This window comes from Anser cygnoides, chromosome 1, assembly GCF_040182565.1.
Source record: "Anser cygnoides isolate HZ-2024a breed goose chromosome 1, Taihu_goose_T2T_genome, whole genome shotgun sequence".
In the NCBI taxonomy this organism is placed as follows: Eukaryota; Metazoa; Chordata; class Aves; order Anseriformes; family Anatidae; genus Anser; species Anser cygnoides.
In genome coordinates, this window is record NC_089873.1 from 208,217,148 (window position 1) to 208,241,617 (window position 24,470).

General features: G+C 45.8%; 1 protein-coding gene across 19 annotated transcripts in view; it reads left to right on the forward strand.

The window, feature by feature from the left end:
* TENM4 (teneurin transmembrane protein 4) overlaps positions 1 to 24,470 on the forward strand; it is a 1,678,763-nt gene that overhangs the window by 1,631,998 nt on the left and 22,295 nt on the right. For all 19 annotated transcript variants that reach the window (XM_066989940.1, XM_066989945.1, XM_066989941.1 and 16 more), the window contains 4 exons: positions 1,592 to 2,469; positions 13,167 to 13,339; positions 17,679 to 17,914; positions 23,753 to 24,049. In XM_066989940.1, coding sequence (XP_066846041.1) covers positions 1,592 to 2,469; positions 13,167 to 13,339; positions 17,679 to 17,914; positions 23,753 to 24,049 — 1,584 coding nt within the window. The remainder of the gene's footprint in view (positions 1 to 1,591; positions 2,470 to 13,166; positions 13,340 to 17,678; positions 17,915 to 23,752; positions 24,050 to 24,470) is intronic.

A 24,470-nucleotide genomic window follows, 5' to 3' on the forward strand; every position in this document is an offset into this window, starting at 1 on the left:
GTATCAAGTCCACCTGCTCTAACTTCGAGTTGCCTGGCTGACTGAAAGGCAGGATATAACCAGAACAGCTGTTCTTTTTTAACTAGTTGAATATCTATTTAAAAGACTGCCTGGAGGTGACCAAGAGTATTCTTCAAGGTTGTTCATTTCCAATTCCACTTCACACCTCTGTTATGGAGAAGAGACACAATTAAGAAAACATGTAAGCACTGTTTGACTCCCATCAGCACAACATTAACCTTTTTTACATACAAAAATGAAATAAAATAAAATAGTAAGAAAAGGAAAAAATCTCACAGTCCTTGTTAAAAAAAAAAAAAGAGAAATTATCCTGAATTCTGTTAGTAGACCTTTCTTGGGTCTGAAAACTGAAAGAGTAAACTCACCTGAAAAGACAACATTTTGCACAAATAGAGCTAGAAATAGAGACCTTCTAGCACTCACTCACTTGTAATGTTACCAGTCATTGCTTCAGTTTACTTGTGTCTATGGATTATCAGTGTAGAACTGGAATGTGTCACTATTACTTGAACCCATTCTTCCACTATGTTCAAAAAATATATTAAAAAACAAAAAACAAAAACAATGTAAAGACATAAGTATTTTATTTCACAAAGTGAAATAGCCTGAATTTCTTGTGATTTGCTATTTTTGCATTTTTGCAGCATCAAGCACAAAATAGGTGCTTATAACTTGGTGTACACAAATGCTGATGCAGCTGCCAGCTTTCTGTATCTCTTCATGTCATTTACCCAGAGGAGCAGGGCCACTTGTCTGGAAAATCCTTTAGCTGAAGGATCATTGTTTTGTTTGACTGATCAGTTTCACAGCACTTCAACCAACAAAATTCCCAGTCCCAGGTCTCCACTCTCAGGTCCAGGCTCTATGAGTCCAAAGAGTGTAGGGTGGTTCAAAGAGGGGAAATCTCATTTGAATCTGAAACTTCTAGTTTCCTCCTATTTCACATTCTCCTGGTACAACACTGTCAGCTCCTGTGCTCCTAGGGCACTGATGTCACTTTGCACGGGATGAGACACCTCACACCAAGGTGGAGAGACAAAAAAGCCATAGAATAGAATCATAGAGATCATTAAGGTTGGAAAAGCCCTCCAAGATCATCTGGTCCAACCATCCCCCTACCACCAGTATCACTCACTAAACCATGTCCCTAAGCACCATGTCCAGCCTTTCCTTAAACACCCCCAGGGACGGTGAATCCACCACCTCCCTAGGCAACCCGTCCCAATGCCTGACCGCTCTTTCTGAGAAGAAATTTCTCGTAATTCATGGTACAATGAAAGCAGAAGAGCATCTGCCTCTACCCATCACCTGCCCCCATGAAGCAAAATGTGGGTGTCCATGTGTGTCTCCCTCCTGTGAGAGGCAGCCAAACCCACTCATTCACTCCAGGGTGATGCCTTCTGTGGTCACATATAGTAATAATAATAAGCAGTAATAATAATTTGTGCTTCTTTTACACTTCTTCCTTTTACTCCACATTGAAACATCCTCACTGAGATTGAGTTATAGCAATCATATGGTGAAAAGAGGTCTCATTGTAATAATTTCCTTGTGTTGTTTCACCATCAAGGTTCGTCTCGAATGGCCCACAGATCTGGCAGTCAACCCGATGGATAATTCGCTCTATGTGCTCGACAACAACGTTGTGTTGCAGATTTCTGAGAACCACCAAGTGCGCATAGTGGCGGGGAGGCCCATGCACTGCCAGGTGCCGGGGATGGATCACTTTCTCCTGAGCAAGGTGGCGATCCACGCCACCCTGGAGTCCGCTACCGCCCTAGCCGTCTCCCATAACGGGGTGCTGTACATTGCTGAAACGGATGAGAAGAAGATCAACCGCATCAGGCAGGTCACCACCAATGGAGAGATTTCTCTTGTGGCCGGTGCACCCAGCAGCTGTGACTGCAAGAACGACGCTAACTGTGACTGCTTCTCGGGGGACGATGGCTATGCCAAGGATGCCAAGCTCAACGCGCCATCCTCCCTCGCAGTGTGTGCAGACGGAGAGCTGTATGTCGCTGATCTCGGAAACATCCGAATACGCTTTATTCGGAAGAACAAACCATTCCTCAACACGCAAAATCTGTATGAGTTATCCTCACCCATAGACCAGGAACTCTACTTGTTTGACACCAGTGGTAAGCACCTTTATACTCAGAGCCTTACCACCGGAGATTATCTTTACAATTTTACTTACTCTGGAGATGGAGATATAACCCTGATCACTGACAACAACGGCAACTTAGTCAACATCCGAAGAGATTCCACGGGGATGCCACTCTGGCTGGTCGTGCCTGATGGCCAAGTCTACTGGGTGACCATCGGTACCAACAGCGCTCTCAAGAGTGTAACCACACAGGGGCATGAAGTGGCCATGATGACTTACCACGGCAACTCTGGTCTCCTTGCCACCAAAAGCAATGAAAATGGCTGGACAACATTTTATGAGTAAGTATATTATGAATATTATGCTGCTGACTTCATTCTGTGTCCTCTGAACCATGCAAACTTGTTAGATTTTTAACAGAGCTGAACAGAGCTGTAGTCCAAATAAAATGTTCAGAACAGAAAATATTAGATCTCACACAAACACTTCATATTAGATGTACGTGTGTTAGAGTTTAAATAAGCTCTCTCTACCAAATCAACTTCAGACAGAGGATATGCTGAGTTTTTCTAAATCAGCTAAGGAATTTGGACACCTGCTTCTCCTTAACTATAGCTGGGATTGGAAATTTAGTCTGCATGTCAGAGAATTTTGTTTGGCTTTGAAAGCCCTGAAAGTGTGAAAGTTCCATCAGATCCTCTTTTTCTCAGCTTTTCACCTACTTCTTGTGCTCCAGTGTCTTTTTTCAATTGTTTGAAATGGCTGATATAGAATGACAACTGACAATGACTAATGACAGCTTGCTCAGAAAATGATTCTGTAATTAATGGACTGCTCTGTTTCTGTTGTGGTTGGCCCCACTAAACTTTAAAAATAATTTCAGAGCTATTCAAGACCATCCCTGCCCAACAAATTTTTGAGCAGAGAGAAGGTGGGATGCAGTGAAAAATGCAGCAATGGCAGTGACGAAGATTTGTGTTTTTATTTTATGTTACTATTAGCAATTCCCTGCTTGTAAAGACCATAAAGATAGTATACTTCTGATATCAAATAGGAAAAAGATAGATTACTCAAACAAGGGCCTCTAGAAGGGTGGTCTACAAATTCATCCTGCTGTTGAGAAAACCATTCCCCTCTTCCTTAGTTCCATTTTTATTCTCAAATTGCAGCCTTTTTGAAATGCTCTTTTTAGCACATAATTTCCCATATAGTTTGAGTGGTTACATGGAAGCATTCAGATACCATAATAGTAGACCCATTGTAGGAGACCAATTTGGCTAGAATAGATAGTTCCCAAGATTACAAAGACAAAAACTGGGGAGAAAAAAAAAAAAAAAAAAGGAAAAAAAAAAAAAGGAGATAATCAGGGAAGGAAAGCTGGCTATACCCACATACACCCGTATCTGTGTGTTAGATGTGCAGTTGTTTTGGCTCTTCCTTTAAAATGCTCCAGGCCCAGTTTTGAGTTTCTTTGCTCTTGCCTCTAAAAGAACTGATGGAAACTCTGTGATGAATCTTTTGAAAGGTTATTTGCATTCCATCAAGGTTCTGTTTGCAATTACTACAGCAATATTCTTCAGTGAATCAAAGTTAATACCCTTCCATCTCTTACACTGAATTTGCTTGAGGGAGGCTTTAGGGAGGAAAGATAGGGTGTTTTTCTCTATAGGAGTGGAAGCCTGCTTTATTGTCAGGACCATCATGCTAAATCAAGACAATATTTTCTTTTTGTAAAGAACCCAATAGTTCCTGGGCTTGAAAACAGATGTAGCAATGGACAGTGAAGTAAACTAAACATTACAGCCACTAATGGTCAGATTTCTACCTAAAGCATATTAAAAGTGTGACTGAAAGTATCAAGGAGATAAAATGAAACAGAAGCTAAAATCCAACTTAGTCTGTGGATATATTTATAACAGTGATCCATTATAGCTTGCTATCCAACAAAATAGAGCATTTGTGAAAGTCATCATTCTGGTCCTTTTATGCACTTCAGAAGAGTCATAAGAAAGCTTTTTAGAGCTAAATGGAAGACAGTATTCTCCAGTGGTTAGGCTATGGAAATCTTGACTAGAGCAAGTCAGCACTATATGATAGCACAGCATCACTGAAAATAGAGTTGGGAATGTGTCTTCAGAGATATCTCATCCAAACCTGTGATCAGTTATCTCTATTTAACTGTTCCTGACAGATTCTGATGTAACTTTATACAACTACGGCGTAAAAGCCTCTCTCTGAACTAGTTACCTCAGCCTCCCTTTATAGGCAGCGGAGAGAAACAGGTACTTTCAAGGTGAGTTTCGGATGAGTTATGTCAGATATTGTGGCTTTAGGATGTAATGAGACAAGTAGTAGCCTGAAAGTTCCTCTCCATAAAGGCAGTCCAGAATGATTAGCTCTGACAGGGGTGTTTACATTGCAGATATCTACGATTTGGTCAAATGAATCCTGTCAAAGTGATCTAAGTTGTTGATAAATACTGCTAGTGATAATAATGTCTTTACCTATCTTATTGTTAAAGTTTGGTCTTACTGTCAAAATACCTTTTTAATATGCTCAGTCTAAGTCTTCCTTGCTTGAACTGAAGACTGTCACTTCTCGGCCTATCCTACCCTATCCTAGCCTGTCTTATCCTATCTGATCCTTTCCCAGCCTGTCCATTAGGTTGGTCTTCTCCTCTTCTCAGCTGTGAAAAAGGCATATTAAATGTCTCAAGAACTTCCTCTGAAAAGGTAATCAGCAATAGGAGGTCACTCAGTGGGGTCGTTCGGAGTGAATTGGCAGAGCTTGATTCTACCCTGGTTTTGCGTGCATAATCTGGAAAAAAATATGAAATCAGAACTGGTAAAATGAGAAGGTTAGTAAATAAGGGTGAGATCCTTAGATTTATTGATAAATTAAGTTTCATTTAAACATATTATGTTATTATCACACGGTTTACTGCCAAGGTACAAATGTAACAGGCCACATCTAAAGAATGGGGCTGAGCATTGACTCTCAGAGGTTGCAGTAAACAAATCATGAAGCCTTCCATGGCAAATCTGTCTAACCCATTGCTTGGATGGAAAAATAAAACGAATATGTTTACTCATCCCTCCCTGCTTTAGTGAGTAGAAGGGAGCTGGTTTTCTCCCTGTACAACATTGATGAGGCTAGTACTATCAGTTCTGGTGTCTGCAGTTTATGAAGGATGGGGAAAATCGAAGAGTGTGCAGAAAAAAAAAAAAAAAAAGTTCAAAAATGCAGTCGTGGGGAGAAAATGCTTTATGCTTGAGAACTAAAACAACTTGATCTGTTTATCTTAGCACAAGAAGTGTCCAGATCACAGCATGTCAGCACAAAACTGTCACCTACAGAAGGACTCTCAGCCTAGCAGAGAAAGGCACGAGAAGGGCAAAGGGCTAGAAAAGCAAAGGTAGAGACATTCAAGTTGACAGGACAGTGTAATTTTTTAGGGCTGAGATTAGCTAACCGGTAGAGCGACCAACTGTGAGAAGCAGTATATTCTCCATTTCTCGGTATCTTAAATCATAACTCTGGATGCCTTCCCTAAGATGTATTTTCTCTAGACAGAAGATATGCATGAGTCAAACACAAACTGCAGGGATGAGTGCAGGCATGGCAAGATGAAATGTAAATTCCTTGATAGCCAAGAAGTTGAAGAAGATGGTGTAAAACAAATTGATGTTTGAAACCTGCAGGTTATTGGTTTCTGTATCAGAACATCGGGAAATTTACACTGGGGAAGTTTAAGTGATTTAGAGAAATCCTGTGATCATGAGCGACCGGAAGGTGCTCTGAGTTGTTTTCAGTCCTGGCTAAGGGGGAAGGTGAAGCCCCTATTTCCATTTTGCTTGCAGCCGAGGAAATAAAGACATCAGATCTGACTCTGAGGAAAAGCTTGATGGTTCTCACTGCACATAACAGTTGTTTATGGCCCCAGGCAGGATGGGCACCACTGCTTTAAAAGTTAAGGGTAAGCATAAATTCAGCTGGCAAGTTTACACTGCACCAGTGGCCCCATGAAGAACATCCCTGTAAGATTTACCTTTACCTTACTGTCTGTGGAGGACCATAAAACCAGATACCCAACACGAAAAAGCGATGGTGTTGCAAGAGTGACAATACTACATAGGTACGTGTCCAGCATCTCTGCTTCTCCTTTGGTTGTTGATCTTACCAGGGCATTTCTCAGCTTTTATCGTACGGCTGCAAAGAGCTGTGATATATGGACACGTTGGTGAGACTCCGGAGAGGAGAGAAGAGGATATGTTTGGTATGTTGACCCCGCAGCAGAAGGCAAACCAGGGAATCCAGGTCCTCCAGGGGTTCAGGAAGGAGACAGGTGCTGTTTTCAGGGGGTGGCAGGCTTGCTCACAGCACTTGCAGCTCTTCCTTGCACCCTTCCTACACCAACACCTGCTGTAAGAGTCCTGCTTGATTGGGTTTAGCACAGAGCAAGGTTCAGTATCTAATGGCATGCAGTTCCCCCTTCCTTTGAGAGTGAAACTTAGCTCCCTGCAGTAATTAGCCTGTCCCTAAAGACCTACCTAGGACTTCTTTGAGGGTTTTCGTATTATATAGACCTCTGCCTCCGCAGAGGGCTTGACATTCACTGTCAATTAATGCAGGACAGCTCATCTTGTCCAGTAACCGGATTAAAGACTTGCCTTCCCGTTCAACCCGTGACAGTGATAATCAGTGGCAACGGAGGTTGATCTGGATGCTCTGCCAGGGTAACAGCTTCTCGTTGTCCAGCTCCTCAAGTCAAAGACAAAGGATGCTGTGTGACTGCTTTGTTGTTGCTGCTTTTCCACTTGACATGAAAAAATCGCTACCAGCCTTCACTGAGCTGGTTACCCTTGCTGTTTATCTCTACTTCAGAATCCGGATTTTTTTTTTTTTAATGTATTTGTTTAAATCAAGAATATGGCAATTATCTTGATTAGCTCATGGAGATGGTATCACTGTACATTAATTCAATTTCCCTCTGAGCCAAAGTCAAACCTTCTATGCATTATTTAACCCAGATGAGGCTCTTTCACTTAGGTCCTTTGTGTGCCCAATTAGTCCTGAAGGTCACCTCCTCTGGTGCAGAATTAAATACTTACACATCACTGCAGTCAAGCCCACAAATTCAAAACCTTTCCATGGGCTGCCCAAGAAATGGCAGAGAGCAAAGGGGAACGTGGAGCCAGATCTCTGGATGGGAGGGGAGGGAAGCATTGACCCGTAATGTAGGAAGGTGTTTAATAGAGGACCAAACTCTGCCAAACCTATAATGGTCTGAAGGTAGGAGCCAGCTGGGCTGAGGACACGGGAGGACCTTGGATGGCTTCCTGACACCCCCAGCACTCAGCAGAGGTCCCACCCCAGCACCAGCGGTGCTTGGTGCCGAACCAACGCTCTGGTCTGGGTGACTGGGACACCAAAACAGGGGTAGAATGACCATGATAAGCATTAACCCAGACTCGATCTGCCTTGCAGGTGGCATAAAAGCTGTGCAATTTCTTCTCTCGTAGTCAAAACCAGAGATAAATAACACTCATTACCTTTAGAGGAGCAGCCACCTCTTGACTTTGAGAAAAGCTAGCTTGCTGCATTAATAACATCCCTTTATCACCAGCTGATATCTCAGGTCATACACAGAGATTTATGGGATTTGTTGGCGTCCTTGGTTTAGCGTAGTTCAAGTGAGGGTCTCTTCCCGCGGCTGCAGCAGGCTGGAGCAAAAGAAACACGAGCCACTTTTGCTCTCCCTCCTCTTCTGCCTCTTAGCAAGTTTTCTTTGCTCCACAATTTCTTCACGATAATATAACCCAATTCTTCATTGTTCCTCTGCAGAAGCTACAGTGAAACTCCAGTAAGTGCCAAGATAAAACAACACCTCTCCAGTCCTCTCGCTAAGTTGTGAGGTCATGTTTGGAGCCCGTGGCCTGGCCTGAAACGCAGCTAGAAAGGTCTTCATCTTCTGGTTTGGGCAGCCAGAAAACTCTGCAGACAGTGGCTGCAGCCTGGCTTTGTGTCATTAGGGAGAGGACTCGCCTTCATACATATTTGAGTAGTATCGGTTTGTCTATTATGGATTTATTTTTAATGTTGTGTTTAATGTTGTTTGAAAAATTGCGAAGAGACAGGCTTGTTGAGAGGCGGCGGGTGCACGGCTGTATAATCACACACAAAATATAGTTTGCAAAGTACATTAGGACACTTTGGCACTAAATGCAATATTATTACAGTGATTTTTTTTCCAATCTATTTGACTCGTAGTTTTAAAAGGCTGATGAAATGTGAAAAAGCTAAAATGAGGAAACTCGGAGGCTCAGGCAAGGAATTGATTTCTGAATAGACGGTACTTAGGATGCTCTCTTTAATTCCCAAGGCCCAGGTCTCTACACAATGGTAATGTGATAAATGAAAGCTCTGAATGTTTACAAGCTAACAATTAGGCCTCATAAGCACCAAATACCATTTTAATTCTGGGCATTGAACCTTAGCTAAATACGTTTCCAATTGGGAATGGATGGCAACAGCTTCCTTTGCTGGCCTAATAATTGTCACTGTAATTGTGAACGCTGAGGCTGTGCAGCAGGTTTGAATGGGAGGCAGCAGCTGTGTTAGCAGGTGATGAATTCATTGCTCCGAGTGGCTGCTGCGCGTGCACTCCCATGTTTCAGCATTTCCTTAATTCAGAGCATTTGGAGAACACAGAAGTCTCAGGCTGTGATGAAAACTGGCCCACGCCTAAATCCCGAGGCTGTGGAAACCTGGCCCAGGGGGGCTTAGCTGCGAAATGAGTTGACTGGGAGAGATTTATCTTACCCCAAATACCAGGGCACATATCTGCAGCCGCTTGGCCTTCCTCTCCAAGCTGAGGATGAGTCCTCTAAGTGCCTTTGTAGGGCTGAAGGCAGGGATAGAAGGTATGGACACAGCCATGTCAATTATTTAACATGTTAAGCACATTATCTGCTTGGGATGCTGAAGCCTTCAAGCTCGTGTGTCCGGGGAGACTGCGGGGGTGTGAGAGATGACATCAGGTATGTGCCGTATGCTCGAATTCAGGGGAAAAGAGGGAAATGCTCCAGTCCTGAGCAAAACAGAAAAGAGGAAAGGATCTGCTTGCCAAGAGCAAAGCACCGCGTGTCTCCTTTTGCACAGCCACCGCAGCACTAAAAGGAGCTTTTGTCTGGCCGTGAGTGTTTTACACTTCATCTGCCGCTAATTAAAAGCCATAATTAAAACCGGAGCAGTCTAGTTGTGCTGCCTTCCCCCCCCACCACCCCCTTGCAAGGCGTGACCCCCTCGCAGCTGCAGCTAGGTGAGCTGTCACCCCAAAGCGAGCGCTCCGACGGTCCCCGCCTGGCTCCTGGGCAGAGCTGCAGCAGACGCAGGGAGCACAGATGGTTCGGGTTACTCCTGACAGAGGCTAATGTGGTGACGAAGGAGGTGCCAAAAGTCTCATGTACACGTGCAGGCATCTTAAACGGATTCCAGCATGCCATCACAGGCTGCCGTGGGCCAGAATGAGCCTTGCTCCTCGGGACACAAAGTCCCAAATGGATGCTCTTGGTGAACTTCTCCCCTGGCGTGTGAGTTTTGTGCGGCTGGAAAAATGTAACCATGTAAATTATGCTTGTTGTACTCGTTTTGACTTAAAAAGAAAAACACATGCAGAGATTTAGGCACCATCATACTCTCTCTTTTTTTTTTTTCCTGTTTAACCCAGTTTGCACAGGCAGAGGGTATCAGCATATTTGCCCGCTATCCCACCACTGTGGAATAGCAAAAAATCAGCTTTTGCTCTCGTTTAGTGGGATGAGAGGCTGCAAACGTACGTGAGCAGGTACCTTGTCTGATCTCCAGGATGCTGGGGAAGTCGAGTAGTGCCGAGCGGGTGGCAGGAGAGATGTTAAGAGGTGTCTGGGGACATCGTGGAGGAGCCCAAAGCTGCTGGGAGTGGAGTGGAGGGTTGTTTAAAGGAAGGAGCGGCCTTTACCAAGCACTGGAGGACCATTTGTGAGGGTGCTGTGGGCTGGATGTCCAGGAATAAATAAGAGTTAAGGATCTGCATGTCTGCTGCTGCTTGGGGCTGTTAAACTGAGCATCCACAGGCTTTGTGAGGGCTTTTTTTGAGCTGTAAGTAGGGCTTGCATGGAAGATAGGTTTTGTGCTATCAGCATGGTGCTGAGTGTCATTCAGTTTGGATAAATCCTATGACTCAGAGGACATTGACTCAGCACTTCAATGAAATAGTAGCCACGTGGCCATCGCTCTCTCACCCCATCCTGGCTCTTGCTGTTCTTCTTTCCCTAATCCGTGGACCTGCTTCCTTTCACACTCACACCTGTGTTACACCAGAGTCACCCCACAGACTTCAGCACAACTAGATTCGTGCCGTTATTTTTAGGAGGTGAAACAGGCTCAGTTCCAGCAGCTGATTCTTAAAAACGATAAACGTAGCAGGATCCTTTCCCTACAGTTACACCAAGTCAGAGGTGCTAAATTCAGATCCCATCTTCCTTAAATTTCAGAGCATTTGGGATCTGAGACTACCCTTACTGTTTTATATATGGGTCTACTGGTGTCACGGTGGAAAAAAATGGGGGTTTTACATAACACACCTTTAGCAATAACAATGTTCTCTCTGCTCAAGGGGGAGACTAAATCATGTCCCTCGTGGCCTGTCTCAGCAGATGGGATAAAGATATCTCTCTTGATGCGTTTAATTGAAGATTTCATACTGTTTTAGGAGGAGATGTGTGGCTGCATCCCGTCTCAGAGCAAACAGGACAACGGCAAAAAAGGAGCAAGGCCCCTGGTACTGAGAGCTTTAGTTCTGGCACTTGCAAGGAGAGGCAGTTTAGATCCAAACCGTGCTCTCCTAGCCACTTGGAAAAGCTTTAGCTGGTCTCTGCCAGCCTCCTGCAACGCAGTCCTGAATTTATCCCTTTGTCTTGTTATTTTTTCCCCTTCTTTTCCACTTCACAAGTAGCTGATTGATTGCCAAGGTCTTGGAGGGAAAAGGCAAGGCTGCTCCTTCCCCCATGCGTGGCTAATCCCAAGAAGGATAGGCTGACACTGGATGGCCAGATGCTTTCTTCCACCTTCCTGGGCAAGAAAAGCTTCATGTGGCTACGTCTCCAAAGCCAAGAGCTGGAGAGACTCGCAATGAGCTCACCTATTTAGGCACTTTACTAAACATTAAACTGTGACAAAAAATCACCTTTTCAGCCAGCCCTTCCTCACATCAAGTCACTGCCACCACTGTCAGAAGTGAAGTACCAGGACTGAGGACAAAACTGGACAAAGGAGAATGGAAGAGTAGAGGCAAACTTGTTTTTCTGCACAGTGCAGAGCCAGTGGCAGTTTTGGGGTCTTTCCTAAGTTGCAATTCATGAATAGTTTTATGCTATTAGATGGGGTCTGTTGTGTTATTCCCCAGCTCAGAGTAATCCTGAAGAGGATCGAGAGCTTCTCAACCACCTGCTCCCTCCAATATCTGATCAACCACATCCAGACCCTCTCTGACACTTTTCTCTCGCCTGTTCTTAAAAGCGTTGGTCAGTGGGGTGTCCAGAGCTCCATCTGTTCCTCTGCTTGGGGCAACCATGGACCTGGAAAATGTTCTCCAGTTTCTGACCTGAACCTCTCCTGTACCTTCTGTCACACCCTCAGTAGACAAGACAAATTATAAACCTCTTCAGAACAACCGTTTTCAGGCTGGCATGTCCCCACTTCTTTGTTTCCTCTCATTTAAAGCAGCTCGTTTCTTTTGGCTTTCCCTCTTAGGTCGTGTTTTCTAACCATGTTTTCCTTAACATATCTTTTATGTTACTTCATCGTTCTGAGGAGTAATGCCCCGAGCTGTGCTCCATCAGAGGTTCACTGCTGCGTGTTGCAGGAGAATGAGTTCTCCCTGCTCAACCACCATTTGCTTTGCATCCCCAAACGATGTGCTTTCTTGCCCTTCTCTCCTGGGAAGGACATGAAAAAGTCAAATGTTTAGCAGTGATGGCTTTTGCTGATTTTTTTCCTGCTGTTTCTCCCTACCTATTTACATATCCCTTGCCTGGAGGTCCACAGATCTACCTGCTGCTCTCCGTGTCACTCTGCAGTAGCCTCCCTCCAAAAGTCCCTTGCCAGTTACCCAAAAGAGTAACTCTTTTGAAATGTCACGAATGGAAGGAACATTTTCTGTTCAGAAGGCCTCCAGGCACTGCTGTCTGCTTCTTCGTTTTATTGAAAAATAAAAAAATAACCCCCCGGCTAGCTAGCTGCTGTGAGACCAGCGTGTGTGTAGTTCATTTCATCTGGGTCCTGGTAGACAGGTGTCCACATCACAGAAACCTTCCCAGATGGTGCTCGTGTTGGGTCTTTCATTGGAAAAGCCAAGGGCTTGGTAGGGGTGAAAAATGACCTGCTTTTTTGTGCTTTTAAATCGGTCCTTCCAGATGGTCCTAGGAACAGCAAAAGGTAGAGACAGGGGTCTCAGCTGTGTGCTCAGGGCCCTACATCGTGTTCACAAAGGACAGTTTTCTACCTGGTGTGGCCAATCTGGCAAGTCCTTGCTTCTACCTTAACATTAGCTTTTAAAATAGGATAGAAAAAAATGCAGAAGAGCTCGGGACACAACCGTACAAAAAGCTGGCGGTCTTCAGAAACTTTTAGTTCTGCTAGACGGGATGCGCAGAGCAGTGCTTTTCCGCAGGTCACAGCACAGTGAATGGGAAATAAAAGTCTTTCTGACATAAACAAGAAGCACAGTGCAGGTGATAAGTATCAGAAAGATATTGTTAAAAAACAGGCTAATGCCTATTTAGTCATTTTCTGTTCTTTGCTTCATTTCCTTCAGCTAAAAGCTGTAATTTTCTTTTCATAAAGCCAAAAAAAAGTTCAGGTAGTCCTGACAGATAGCGGGGTTTTGTCTGGGAAAAATCTGGTTGAAGACACCAAGACTTGGTCTCTGCTTTGCGGGATGATGAGTGTGTCCCAGTCTTCCGTTCGTGCTGTTGATTTCCCTCCATCCTCCTTTCAGGTACGACAGCTTTGGCCGCCTGACCAACGTCACCTTCCCCACTGGCCAAGTGAGCAGCTTCCGCAGCGACACCGACAGCTCCGTGCACGTCCAGGTGGAAACCTCCAGCAAGGACGACGTGACAATAACGACCAACTTGTCGGCGTCGGGAGCCTTCTACACCCTGCTCCAAGGTGAGTCGGGCCCCTCTCCCTCTCCCAAGCTGCACGCATGGGATTATCCATCAGGAAACAGGCACCGTCCTGATAATCCCTGCCACCTGCATCCCCAGCACCCCAGAGCTCCCCATGTGCTGGGGCAGACGCACACTCGCACCTACTCAGCCACATTCCCTAGCTCTGGAGTTGCTCTGCAGCTGTTTTCTGCTTCGTTCTGAGCCAGTCCCCTTGCCGTGCAGCGTAGTCCTCCATCATCATTACCATTATTGTCATAACAAAAAGGGGCGCGTAAATCTCGCCGTGCTTCCATCCGACCCCCTTTGCTTCGTTCTCTTTATGGCTTCCAACTTAGCAGTTCCTCTCCCCCTGGAAAAGGCTTCCAGATGGTTACCAGAGATTTCTCTAACTCTTTGTTCACTGGCCCTTCAAATAGTCAGAGGGCAGCATCCAAAAAAATGACCGTCCCAGTCCCAAAATGTCTGCATTTGAGCTGAAATGCTGGGGTGGAGAGGCACGACGGAGGAAGGAGATGTGGGCAGCAGGGGTGGGACTGATTTGCAGCTGATGGAAATGAGCACGGCTCTGCTGGTGATGGCAAGGTGGGGAAGCGGAGGACTGATGAGGTGGAGGAAAAGGTGATGAAGTGGGAAAGGAAAGAGGTATAAGGAGTGGTGTAGCACCGTGTTGACGTACCGGTAAGGGCAGAAGTTGTAGTGCACAAACCATGCCAACCTGGATCTCCAGGTTCTGAAGGCGGAAGCCTCCTGAGGGTCCCTCGCTCCTGTTCCCCGGGGCCAGGAGCAAGAGAAAGGATTGGCAAACCATTAGCTTTCTTCACTCCCCATTTCTCATTCATTCTTAGCCTATGCCTAATGGCTACAGGCTGCCAAACATCATTTCCCCTGGTGAAGAACAAAGTGCTCCAAGTGAGACCAACGTGTTCCAGAGTCCCACTTGTTCCCATGTCTCTAGGACGTGCATTTCCCTCCCCCTCCCTATAATAAAAGCAAGTTTTCCTAATAGAAAGTGCCTACTATGCCTTCACACTGCCTTTCCTGCCTTTGGAGAAGGCAGCTGAGAGGGTGCCAGCCCCTTCACGATGTGCTCAGTATCCCTGTAGGGGAGCACAATGACTTTCTTTTTCTTCCCCTCAGTCTGCAGAGCAAGATCCAACCTACTCCGCCCCATCGCATCCACTTGCATTAAGATGTCTGGCAACTGCACAGACACAAGGTTGGCTTCACCTCAAGAGCCTAATTAAGCAATAGAGCCCACTGTTGGGGGCCCTTTAGTGAGATAATTGACTGCAATGTGATTTATACATCCAGAGCTGAAGGCACAGTTTCATAATGGTGCCACGGTCAATTATCTCATTGTACTGCCCTCCAGCACAGGGCCACTGTTGCCGTTGGGATACGCAGTATTACAAACAGCTTAACCATCTTGAGAAGTATAAAATTACAAAATTCATTGGGTCTGAAGAAACGCACTTACCTAAAACTGAAGATCTGGATAATGTCGCAGCAGAGGTGGCCTGTGACCTGCTGAGGGTGGCTTTCCCACGAGCATTATTCCCAAACCAAGCCAGTTGTTTGTTCATGGCATCACTGTAGAAACTAAATCAAGAGCCACTGGAGTTACCCAGGGATGTATTTAGCACAGCTGAAATGTAATTTACCTTCCAAGTGTCTCTCCAGTGGAAGGAGCTGGAGCCATTCAAGGTCTCTGAGCGTCTTGCCCGCTTGGTTGTTCTCAAGGGAAAACACACGTTGCAGATTCCCTTTGCATGAGAGGTGCTTGTGCATTTTCCTTCAGGGCTCACAGCTCTGGCCAGCTTTCACAAATCCTTTGCAAACCTTTCAGGAAACCTGTATCACACTGAGCAAGCTCTGGCTACAAGCAGTGTGTGATGGAGACATTTTATGGCTCCACACAGAGACCAGAAACAGACCTCATGAAGGTATTTAAATGCCTAAATTCTGTTGTTCTTGGTCGGAGTTACAGTTCAGGCACTCAGAAATCCTTAGTTATAGGACTCACAACTGTAGACTCTCATCCATAAACCCCCCGTCACCTACTGGGACCCTCTGTCCCAAGGTAAGCAATCCCCCATATCAAGGATGAGATCTGCAACGAGCTGGGGTGTTGCCCAGCCCTCAAACCCCCAGGTCAGAATTAAGCACCATGAAAACCTTTGAACATCCACCTGCCTTAACCAAGTGGGTGTCAGGGCTGTCAGAAAAGACCAACATGCACCCACGTGGATCCATATGGTAGGACACCAAAAAGGAACATTGACGAGAACTGAGAAGGCATTTCCAGAAGATTAAGTGTTCCTTTAGGATGGGTTTAAGAGCCTGTATAGCCAACAGAAATTCTGTGGGACTCTGCCCTGTAGACTGCTGACAAAGGGGGTAGTTTTTCAAGGCCAAAATAGAGTACAAATTTAGAGCCGAATCACAGAATCATTTAGGTTGGAAGAGACCTCCAAGATCACCAAGTCTAACCTCTGACCTGACACTAACAAGTCCTCCACTAAACCATATCACTAAGCTAAATCACTGTAAAATACATCATCCAGTGGCACCTGGATTTCATGTAGCCCTTGAGAAATGCCATCCAAACCCAAGAAGAGTCTCTTCTTGGGGAAATCCTGAAAGTAGTGGATTTATAGTTCTCACACTGCTGGTGGCAATCCACCATAACCCCTCTGTGGTGCCAGTGTGACACAAAGGGAACACCACATGCCCAGTGAATTCGAGAGAGCGTTTCCCCTGCTTCGTGGTGAAGGATGAAGGAAGGAGGGATTTATTGTAGTGCAGAGATATTTCACTTATTTGAATTAAAGTGGATCTCTACTACTTTTTTTCAGAAGGCCAAGTATCTAAGAGCAAAAGAGTGAAAGCCAGCAGACTGTCTTCTTTCTCTCTATTTAGAGAATCAAGACTGGAGTGTTCACAAGTCTAATCTTTCTGGAGTCTGGGTCAAAAGACCATCAAATTGAGTAGACAATGGTGTAGCCAAAATGCTTGAATCTGTGCTGTGGATCACTGCTGTACATTTATAGTGGCAAAATCCGGTGCCACAGCAATTTCACACCATCATTAGGTTAACTGTGTACAGTAAGTTGAGTTGTGGTCCTGCTGAGATCAGTGTGGCAAGACTCCAGCTGGCTCCAGCAGCACCAGGATCAGCCTCACAATAAAAGCGACCAGCTGGTGTCAGGTTTCCTTCCCTAATTATACCAAACTCTGTTGTTTTTTTTTTCTTTTTTTGCTGATCTATTTCAGCTAGACGAGAGATGGTAATTTTGCTGTGACCTCGTTTCCTGCTGAGCTATGGCAGAACAACTAGTGAACAAAACCCTACTTGCCTCAGAACGGAAAAACAATTGACATGAATTTTTAATGGGTATTTTTATTCACAATTAGGTATTTATGGCAGCCTGGGAAATAGAAATGGTAATATTTTCCAGCTTTTGAAGAGCTTCAAATAAGTCACTCTGTGTATAACGCACTTTTAAAGCTATTCTGCATTGAGCAAGTCTCATGTTTTCTTACCCTTCACGAGCTCCTCTCTGCAGAGAGAAGTGCCAGCTGGAGTTTCAACGGACAGGGTTTCAGCCTGCCTAGTTCCTGAAGGATGTGCAAGGGATATTGTTCTTCTCCTCTTCTGCTCCTGAAATCCCAAATCCTGGCCTCCAAATCTGCTGATCTGTCAGGAGCTAGCGGAGAACAGATGTACGGAGATGTGTGGGAGCTTAGTGCCTCTGCTTTCTCTCCAAACATGAGGTCTTCGGTTGCCTCCTGAAAGCTTTCCCAAGCGGGAGTGTTTGGCTGTCGTTTGGGGAACTGGTTAGCGTTAACTTGCCGTGCAATTTCCTGTCCCTTGAGAGATAGGGAGTAAGCTGAGAAAAGGAGGTGGCCCCACTTTTTCATATTTTGTAGTGAAACTGGGATCTTTGGGATATAAAAATGTGGAAAGTTTTCGGCAGGACTGTGGTTTAAAACAAATATCTCACCACCCAGTGCTTTAGCAAAGGTCTTTATCCTAGCCTAAAGGAAGAAGTTTGAACCTTTGTCCTTGGATAAGGTATTACGGGGCTGTTCCACTGGTGGCTTTTTAAACCTGTGTAAGATTTTTCTGCAAGACTTTGAGACCTTGCAGAATCTCATCAGAATGAAAAAACGACTGTTCACCTCAGTTTTCACTGATTTGCTCACTGTGAGCAGGACAGGTGAGCCACAGAGTTGCAACCATCAGAAATAGTGGTGAGGCCTGGATGAGGGAGCAAATGAAATGATCTGCTGTATCACCAAGCAGCCACTTTAAAAGATCTCTTTTCTGTCTTCAGACCAAGTCCGAAACAGCTACTACATCGGTTCCGATGGCTCGCTCAGGCTGATGCTTGCTAACGGCATGGAGGTGGCCCTGCAGACCGAGCCGCATCTGCTGGCCGGCACCGTCAACCCCACGGTGGGCAAGAGGAACGTCACCCTGCCCATTGACAACGGCCTCAACCTCGTGGAGTGGAGGCAGAGGAAGGAGCAAGCGAGAGGGCAGGTCACCGTCTTTGGACGTCGGCTGAGGGTAAGTGAGAGACGTGAGCAGTTTTGGACTCTGCTTCCCATCTCGTCAGTCCCCAGCCTCGTGACAGAAAGGGACAGGGCTGATTTCTACTCTCTGCAACCAGGATGAGGCTGCAGGACAGAGAAAGAGCTGTTCATCCCCAGTGACACAATCTTTATGGCTTGGATGTGTCCTTATGTCTTCTTGTGTGCTGTCATTGCCTCAGCCGTCACAGACAGGACTGCTGATTTCCCTGAGACCCCTGCATCACTGGGAATGCATCACCTCCTACCAGACACTGCAGCTTTAACCACCAGGCTGTTCAAGCAAGCAAGAGACGATCGTAACCACTAAATATTACACCAATTAATAGAAATTAATAGGTATTTTCTACCTGTACTGCTAGTAGACCTGAGCACTGACAGCTTTCTAAGCCTTGTTGTTCACTGTGCAGCCTCAGGAAATTCTCTACGTTCCTGAAACTTGCTAATCTGTTGAACCTGCTGAAGAGCTGGGCTCGCAGGGCATCGCATGGCAATTGCCTTTGTTCCCTGATGTGAAGAGTTATCAACAGCTTCAGCCTGATGGTGCTCTCTCCCCACTGAGTGCTTAGCTCTTTCTGTGCTTGAGTCTGACGTGGTTTGAAAACATTGTTCCACACCATGCGCCACAGACTCGTCGGGGCTTTTTCAAGTTCTTGCCCAGTAAGCCTATAATTCCTCTGCTAACTGCAGGCAAGGTGGGGAACTTGTAATAACAGCGAGTCCTGCACACTCACCCTACACCTTGCTGCTCTCGGAGGCGTGGGTTTATGTGAAGCTGCTCAGCGCCTGGCAAATTCAGGCTCTCAGAGAAAAAGGCAGTGCTACCACGGCCAAGGGACTGCAGCTATTTATTCACACTCAGGCTTCGCAGTAAATATTAATGCTGTGGTTTCAGAATATGTATTTCCCAGTCCTTGCTCTCCACCTCTCCCTATTCCCCGCTGCGTGACCTCTGCCACCGTGGTGTGATTTTTCCCGGCTCTCTTCGCTCACACTTGTCAAGCTTTGCTTCTCACCTTCCCCAGCCCCGCCGCTGCTCTTTTCCCCTTGCATCGATAGCCTCACACGCTCACTCTTTTTCATCATCAGGAGAATAGCTGGGCAAACAGTAGTGAAAGCCGATGCTGCTCCTTCATTGGAAACTGCTGGATGTCTGCAGATCAGTTGGCATCAATCTTCTTGTTTGGTTTGGGTTGTTTTTTTAATTTTATTTTTTTTTAATAACCAATGAAATGACCAGACAAGTGTGTCTCTGAAAGGAGACAGCCTTCTCAAATCTGCAGCTGTGGCACAGCTATTTGGTGTTCAGAGCAGTTTCCACTCATTTAGCCGCAGCTCAGCTGCCCGTGTCAGTTTTATCTTCCAAAATCTTCACAGCGGATTCAAACACAGAATGTGTCTTTGTTTTATATTGTACTGCATTTGGAAAAGCACTTGCAAAATGAGTTTTCAGGCTGGTAACTCGTGTCCCTATAAATCTGCCAGCATTTATTCACATTTGGAGCCTACTGGGGCCTGTCCCTGCTTCTAGTGAAGCAGAAGAGCATCTTACATCATTGAAGGACTCGGTTACAGCTCTGTTCAGGGGTTCAAAGGAGCTGAGGGTGAACAAGAAGTTTTAAGCTGCCTGTCTGTACCTGCACGGCAGCATCTGCACCCCTAAGACATAAACCTGCAAGGTGCTAATTGCCTCCCTGGGGACTGCTCGGCATTTAACATATTCTCCGTGTCATGTTCTCCTCTTCCCTCGCACCAGTAATTGCTGCTTTCTCTGGCAAGGGAGAAGCTTAGGGAAGTTCAGTTCAACATGTTTTTGTTCGTTTGGGGAAACTTTATCGTTTTCTGCCTTGGGTGAGTAAATCACCGCTTTCCTTCTCCCCTCACCCCGCTGCTCCCAGGAGACAGCAGCAAAGGCATGGGGGAAAGGATGCTCCGTAGGGAAAGAGCACACCCAGCAAGGCTGCAGCTCTGCGTCTCTCCCTGAGGTCTGTGAGATGGGGAGAACAGCATCTGGCCGCTGTAAAAGAGGGAGTTCCCCTAGAACCTTCCTTTCCAAAGGAAGCTAAATGCTAAAAGCATCCTTTCAGCTGCCATCACATGGATTTATATTTTATGAGTCGTGACCCATGTTTTCAGGGTGTTCTTGGGGACTGATGACACATTGCCATGAGCTCAATCAGCTCCTGGCACGATAATGCCAGTTGCTCAGCTGCCTCCTCAACCTTCCCTAGGAAATAAAACAGTGCCTGTGTTTATCGCAGGGATAAGGCACAGGGCGGGGACTTCTTCGTGGATGAAGGCAGAAGGGGCCAGCCACGATGTCTTTTCCGCAGCCCCAGCAATGCTGACCTGATGCTGAGCTTGAGCAGGCAGCACTGAAGCAGCACAAATCTGCTAAAGCAGCCCCTTTCCCTTCTCATGTCGCTCACACCCTACAGAAGGAAAGTTGCAGTCCTCTGATCCACCCACCCAGCAGCGAGGTATCTCCGCTAATTGGCTGCAAATTCAGCCCCTGACAAGCCAACAGCAACACAGACCCCATCTGCAGTGAGAGCGTTGGCTAAGCTCTGCTCCAAGGAGCAGAGCTCCTTCTTTCCTTTCCTTTTTTTTTTTTTTAAACAAATATGAATTTTTCAATAAAGAAGGATGTAATCTCTGGCAATGGAGCAAATAGGACAGTTGACAGAGCTGCTGGCTCAGCTGCTTTATTTATTTAACCATGAAATCTCCTACTGTAGTTTGGTCCCTTTTCCCCAAGACCAGGTTAACATTGGCACCAAGATCAAGTGTCCCAAAGACCCACCAGAGCCAACATGACCAGAGAGGTCCTGTGGGATAGGCCAATAATGTTCCTGGTGTGTTTGCTAGTGAGGACAGTCCAGCATCATCTCCAGAACTTCTACAAGGAGCTGAGGCTTGGATAAGGCCACCCCAATGATTTCAACAATTTGCAGGCGAAACTGCTTTGTGGGTACCATTTATCACATGGATGTTGTTGGCTCCTGGAGTCCTCGCTGCAGAAGTGTTGTTTGTGCTCCTCTGCTGAAGGTTGCCACAGCCTTTTTATGAGAAATCTACCCTTTTCGTGCTCTCACGCTCCCAGGGAGACCAATGCATGCTGGTTAATTATCATTTAAGCTAAAGGAGCTCCACGTGAAGCTTTGGGGAGATCTGAGATGGTAGCATGTTTGTGCTCGTGCTTTTCCAGAGCAAACCAAGGGGTTAAATGGAAGTACTGTAGAAGGATGTGAGTTTCGGGGTAAGTTTAGTCTCTTACACACTGTAAAGGGAGGTCAAATATACTGTGAACTGTGCATTGATGTTTACCCTGGCTCAGCCTCGTGCTGATCACAGGCCTTGCCAAATGCCCTGAAGGGCAAAAGCTTTCTGCAGGAGCTTCTCAGAGCCTTTTCCAGGATGAGGACTCCGGGATGGAGGATGGCACCTTATTTAGCTGCTCACCATAAAACACGCTTGTTGGACTGAAGCCTGCAGCCTTGTCAGTGCTCCTGCAGAAAATTCCTTTCTATTCAAGGCATGTCCTTGAACAAGGATGAAAAGATTTAGCCCCTGTTCAGAGGCTACCTGGCAGTGTCGGGTTGGCTTTGCCCGTCACCTTGCGGGGTGGCTGCTGGCACTGCAGTGCTTCGCGGAGAGGAGAGCAGGAGAAAACAAATCATAAAAAAAATCATGAAAAGGGAGACTGGTTCCAGCTAGTCCTGCAGAATTCCCTTGCCACAGTGGTGGAATGAGTTCGGGCACCAGTAATGGGATACAGAGGTTTGGAGTGAGCCTAAGAGCTGCCCTGGGACCTGTTATTTGGTCCTTCCAGCACGGTGCATGGCACACGGAGCAGGGAGGCCACTTCCAGCCCAGATCACTGTCCCAGCCCTGGAAGAGCTCTTTCCAGCTCTCTTGGCAGAGACCAGTAGCAGAAAAAGCTGCAGCTGCCGGGCTGAAGCTGCTCTGTGAATAGATGGAAGGCAGAGATATTATTCCTTCCTGCTTTGCTTTTCTTTCCTTTTTTTTTCTTTTTGCAAGCAATTGCCACTTCTGTTTCTCTATTTATAGCAGCAAGCACCTATGAGATATCAAATTGCTCCGTTAGTTACATATGTGCATCTGTACTTAGAGTTTTGATACCTTTTTAATTATTTCCCAGCTTGCCTGTTACAATGGGCTTTTGGCTGATTTCCTCTTTTTCCCATTGCCCATTTGCATTCTATTTTAAACTCAGCTACACATTTAATTGGAGCATTATCTACCTTTCCACACTGTTGTGTTTTTTTTTCTCCCCAAGTCGTACTTGCCTTTTACACTGTTATTCGTGAACTGGAAATCAGTTTTGCGGTTGCCTCCTTTTACATCATTTTTTACACTTACATCACAGCACCGATTCCTTCTGCCTGGGCTGGCCACGCACCCCCTCAGCTCAGTTCCACGTTTTCTCAGCCCTGCTTTTGCCTCTTCCGACCTCCTTCTGAGACTCCTTCTTTTGGCTTTGTAATGCCCCCGTTCCCCAGGTTCCAGCACTGATGTCTGAAAGCACAGCAGTGGTCCTGCCTTTCCCTCTTCCCCTCCTTCAGGAATCCAGCACACCATTTCTCCATTGCCTCTGCCACGTCCTTTCTGTACCTGGTTAGCTCTCAGTTGCTCCCACATCCCCAAAATACAGTGGGAATTCAATAAACACCCTAAAGAAATGGCCAAGATCAAAGCTGGACCAGGGCTGAGAGCAGTGCTCAGTGCTGGTGTTACCGAGAGCAGGATACGGCAGCGTTTTTAACTTGCATTCTCAAAGACCCTGCAGCAACCTGCAAACCCTTGGTTTATTGACTGCAGCTGAAGGGCTGCAGAGGGAACCGAAAAAGCTCTTTGGAGTTTGAATTTCATCTGAGAAGAATCTGCACCTTCCCAGAAAAGAGGGGTTCACCAGCTGAAAAAGGTTCGAAAGTGGTGGGATGGAGAAGCAGCTGTCTTCTGTGGCAAGCTTTTCCTGGCAGTGTGGGGTTTTCGTCTTTGCACTGTATTTTGCTACTGTGCTGATATGGCTTTATAAATCTCCTTGCACATGCAGCTAAACATGAGTTGTATTAGCAGGCCCTTTTTGTAATGCTGTGTGCTACAATCCCTGAATGAAAATGTATTCCCGCTCCTACCTTTGAAGTAGATACCTTTGATCTTTGGAAATGCAGAGGCAGTAGAGGTAACAGGAGTGTAATTATGCAACACAGAATAACCCCAGGACAATGAAGCTAAAACTCCAGCTCTCACAGAAAAGTCCCTGGTCTATGTAACATCTACAGTGGTTAAAGCCTCCGTATTTCATCCCAGGTGGAAGGCTTCACCTCCAGTGCATGCAGTAAAAACTCAGAGAAAAACTCAACTTTCAACTATGTTGACACAACATTCATCTTCTTTCTCAAAGTATTAGTTTTTAATATCCATGAAAGCAAAAGGCTTTTATATCCCAGATTTAATAAGCAGAATATCTTGCAAATATTCCTTGCAACAATTTTCCATTACATCTTCTGTAGGGCCATACCACATGTGCTGTAGCAGTCCTAAGTTTGGGATATGGGCAATATTAATTCACCATGGTGATGTTTCAGAAGTAGCCATGGTTTTCTGCCTCTGTCCTCACTGAAGCCAAGAAGTAGGGTTAGGCCAACACTTGGTTTTGACAGTCTTACCTAGAGGCAATGAATATCTGGATAGTCTCCGGTGTGATCTAAAGAGGGGTTTGGTGAAACAAGGCTAGGCTTTGTCACTAAAACAGTTTCCAGCTTCCTAATTCTCTGTCTCCCTCTTGTAGGTCCACAACAGAAACCTGCTGTCCCTCGACTTCGATCGTGTGACAAGAACAGAGAAGATCTACGACGACCACCGCAAGTTCACACTCCGCATCCTCTATGACCAGGCGGGGAGGCCCAGCCTCTGGTCGCCCAGCAGCAGACTGAACGGGGTCAACGTCACCTATTCCCCAGGAGGACACATCGCGGGGATCCAGCGGGGCACAATGTCAGAGAGGATGGAGTATGATCAGTCTGGCAGAATTACATCCAGGATCTTTGCTGACGGCAAATCATGGAGCTACACTTACCTGGAGAAGGTGGGAGTCCTCCTACTGACCTCTGGCTCATGGTGCATTTGGAGTCAAAGGGATTTACTCCTTCGACTTCAGTACAGCTGCATTACTTCACAGCAGCTGATTACTGGTCCTTATACTCCTCTTCTGTGTATTCTGCTTGCACTAAGATTCACATAGGAATTTCGGTGCCACACCACCCAAAAGCAGTTGAAAACAGTATGGAAAGTTCCCCTGAGGGCAGTATTCTTTCCCAGTCTCACTGAGAGCATGTCTTTTAATGCTGTAGAGCTCTGGCATTTGATTTTTAAGCACAACATTCCTTTGCTGAGCTAGCTGTAATATAAAATATCTGCAGGTAAAGTCAAGGAGTGAACAGTAGGGACTTCCAGTAGGATTTTCCATGTGAAAACAACCCATACAGTATGACATCCTCCTTTCTTTG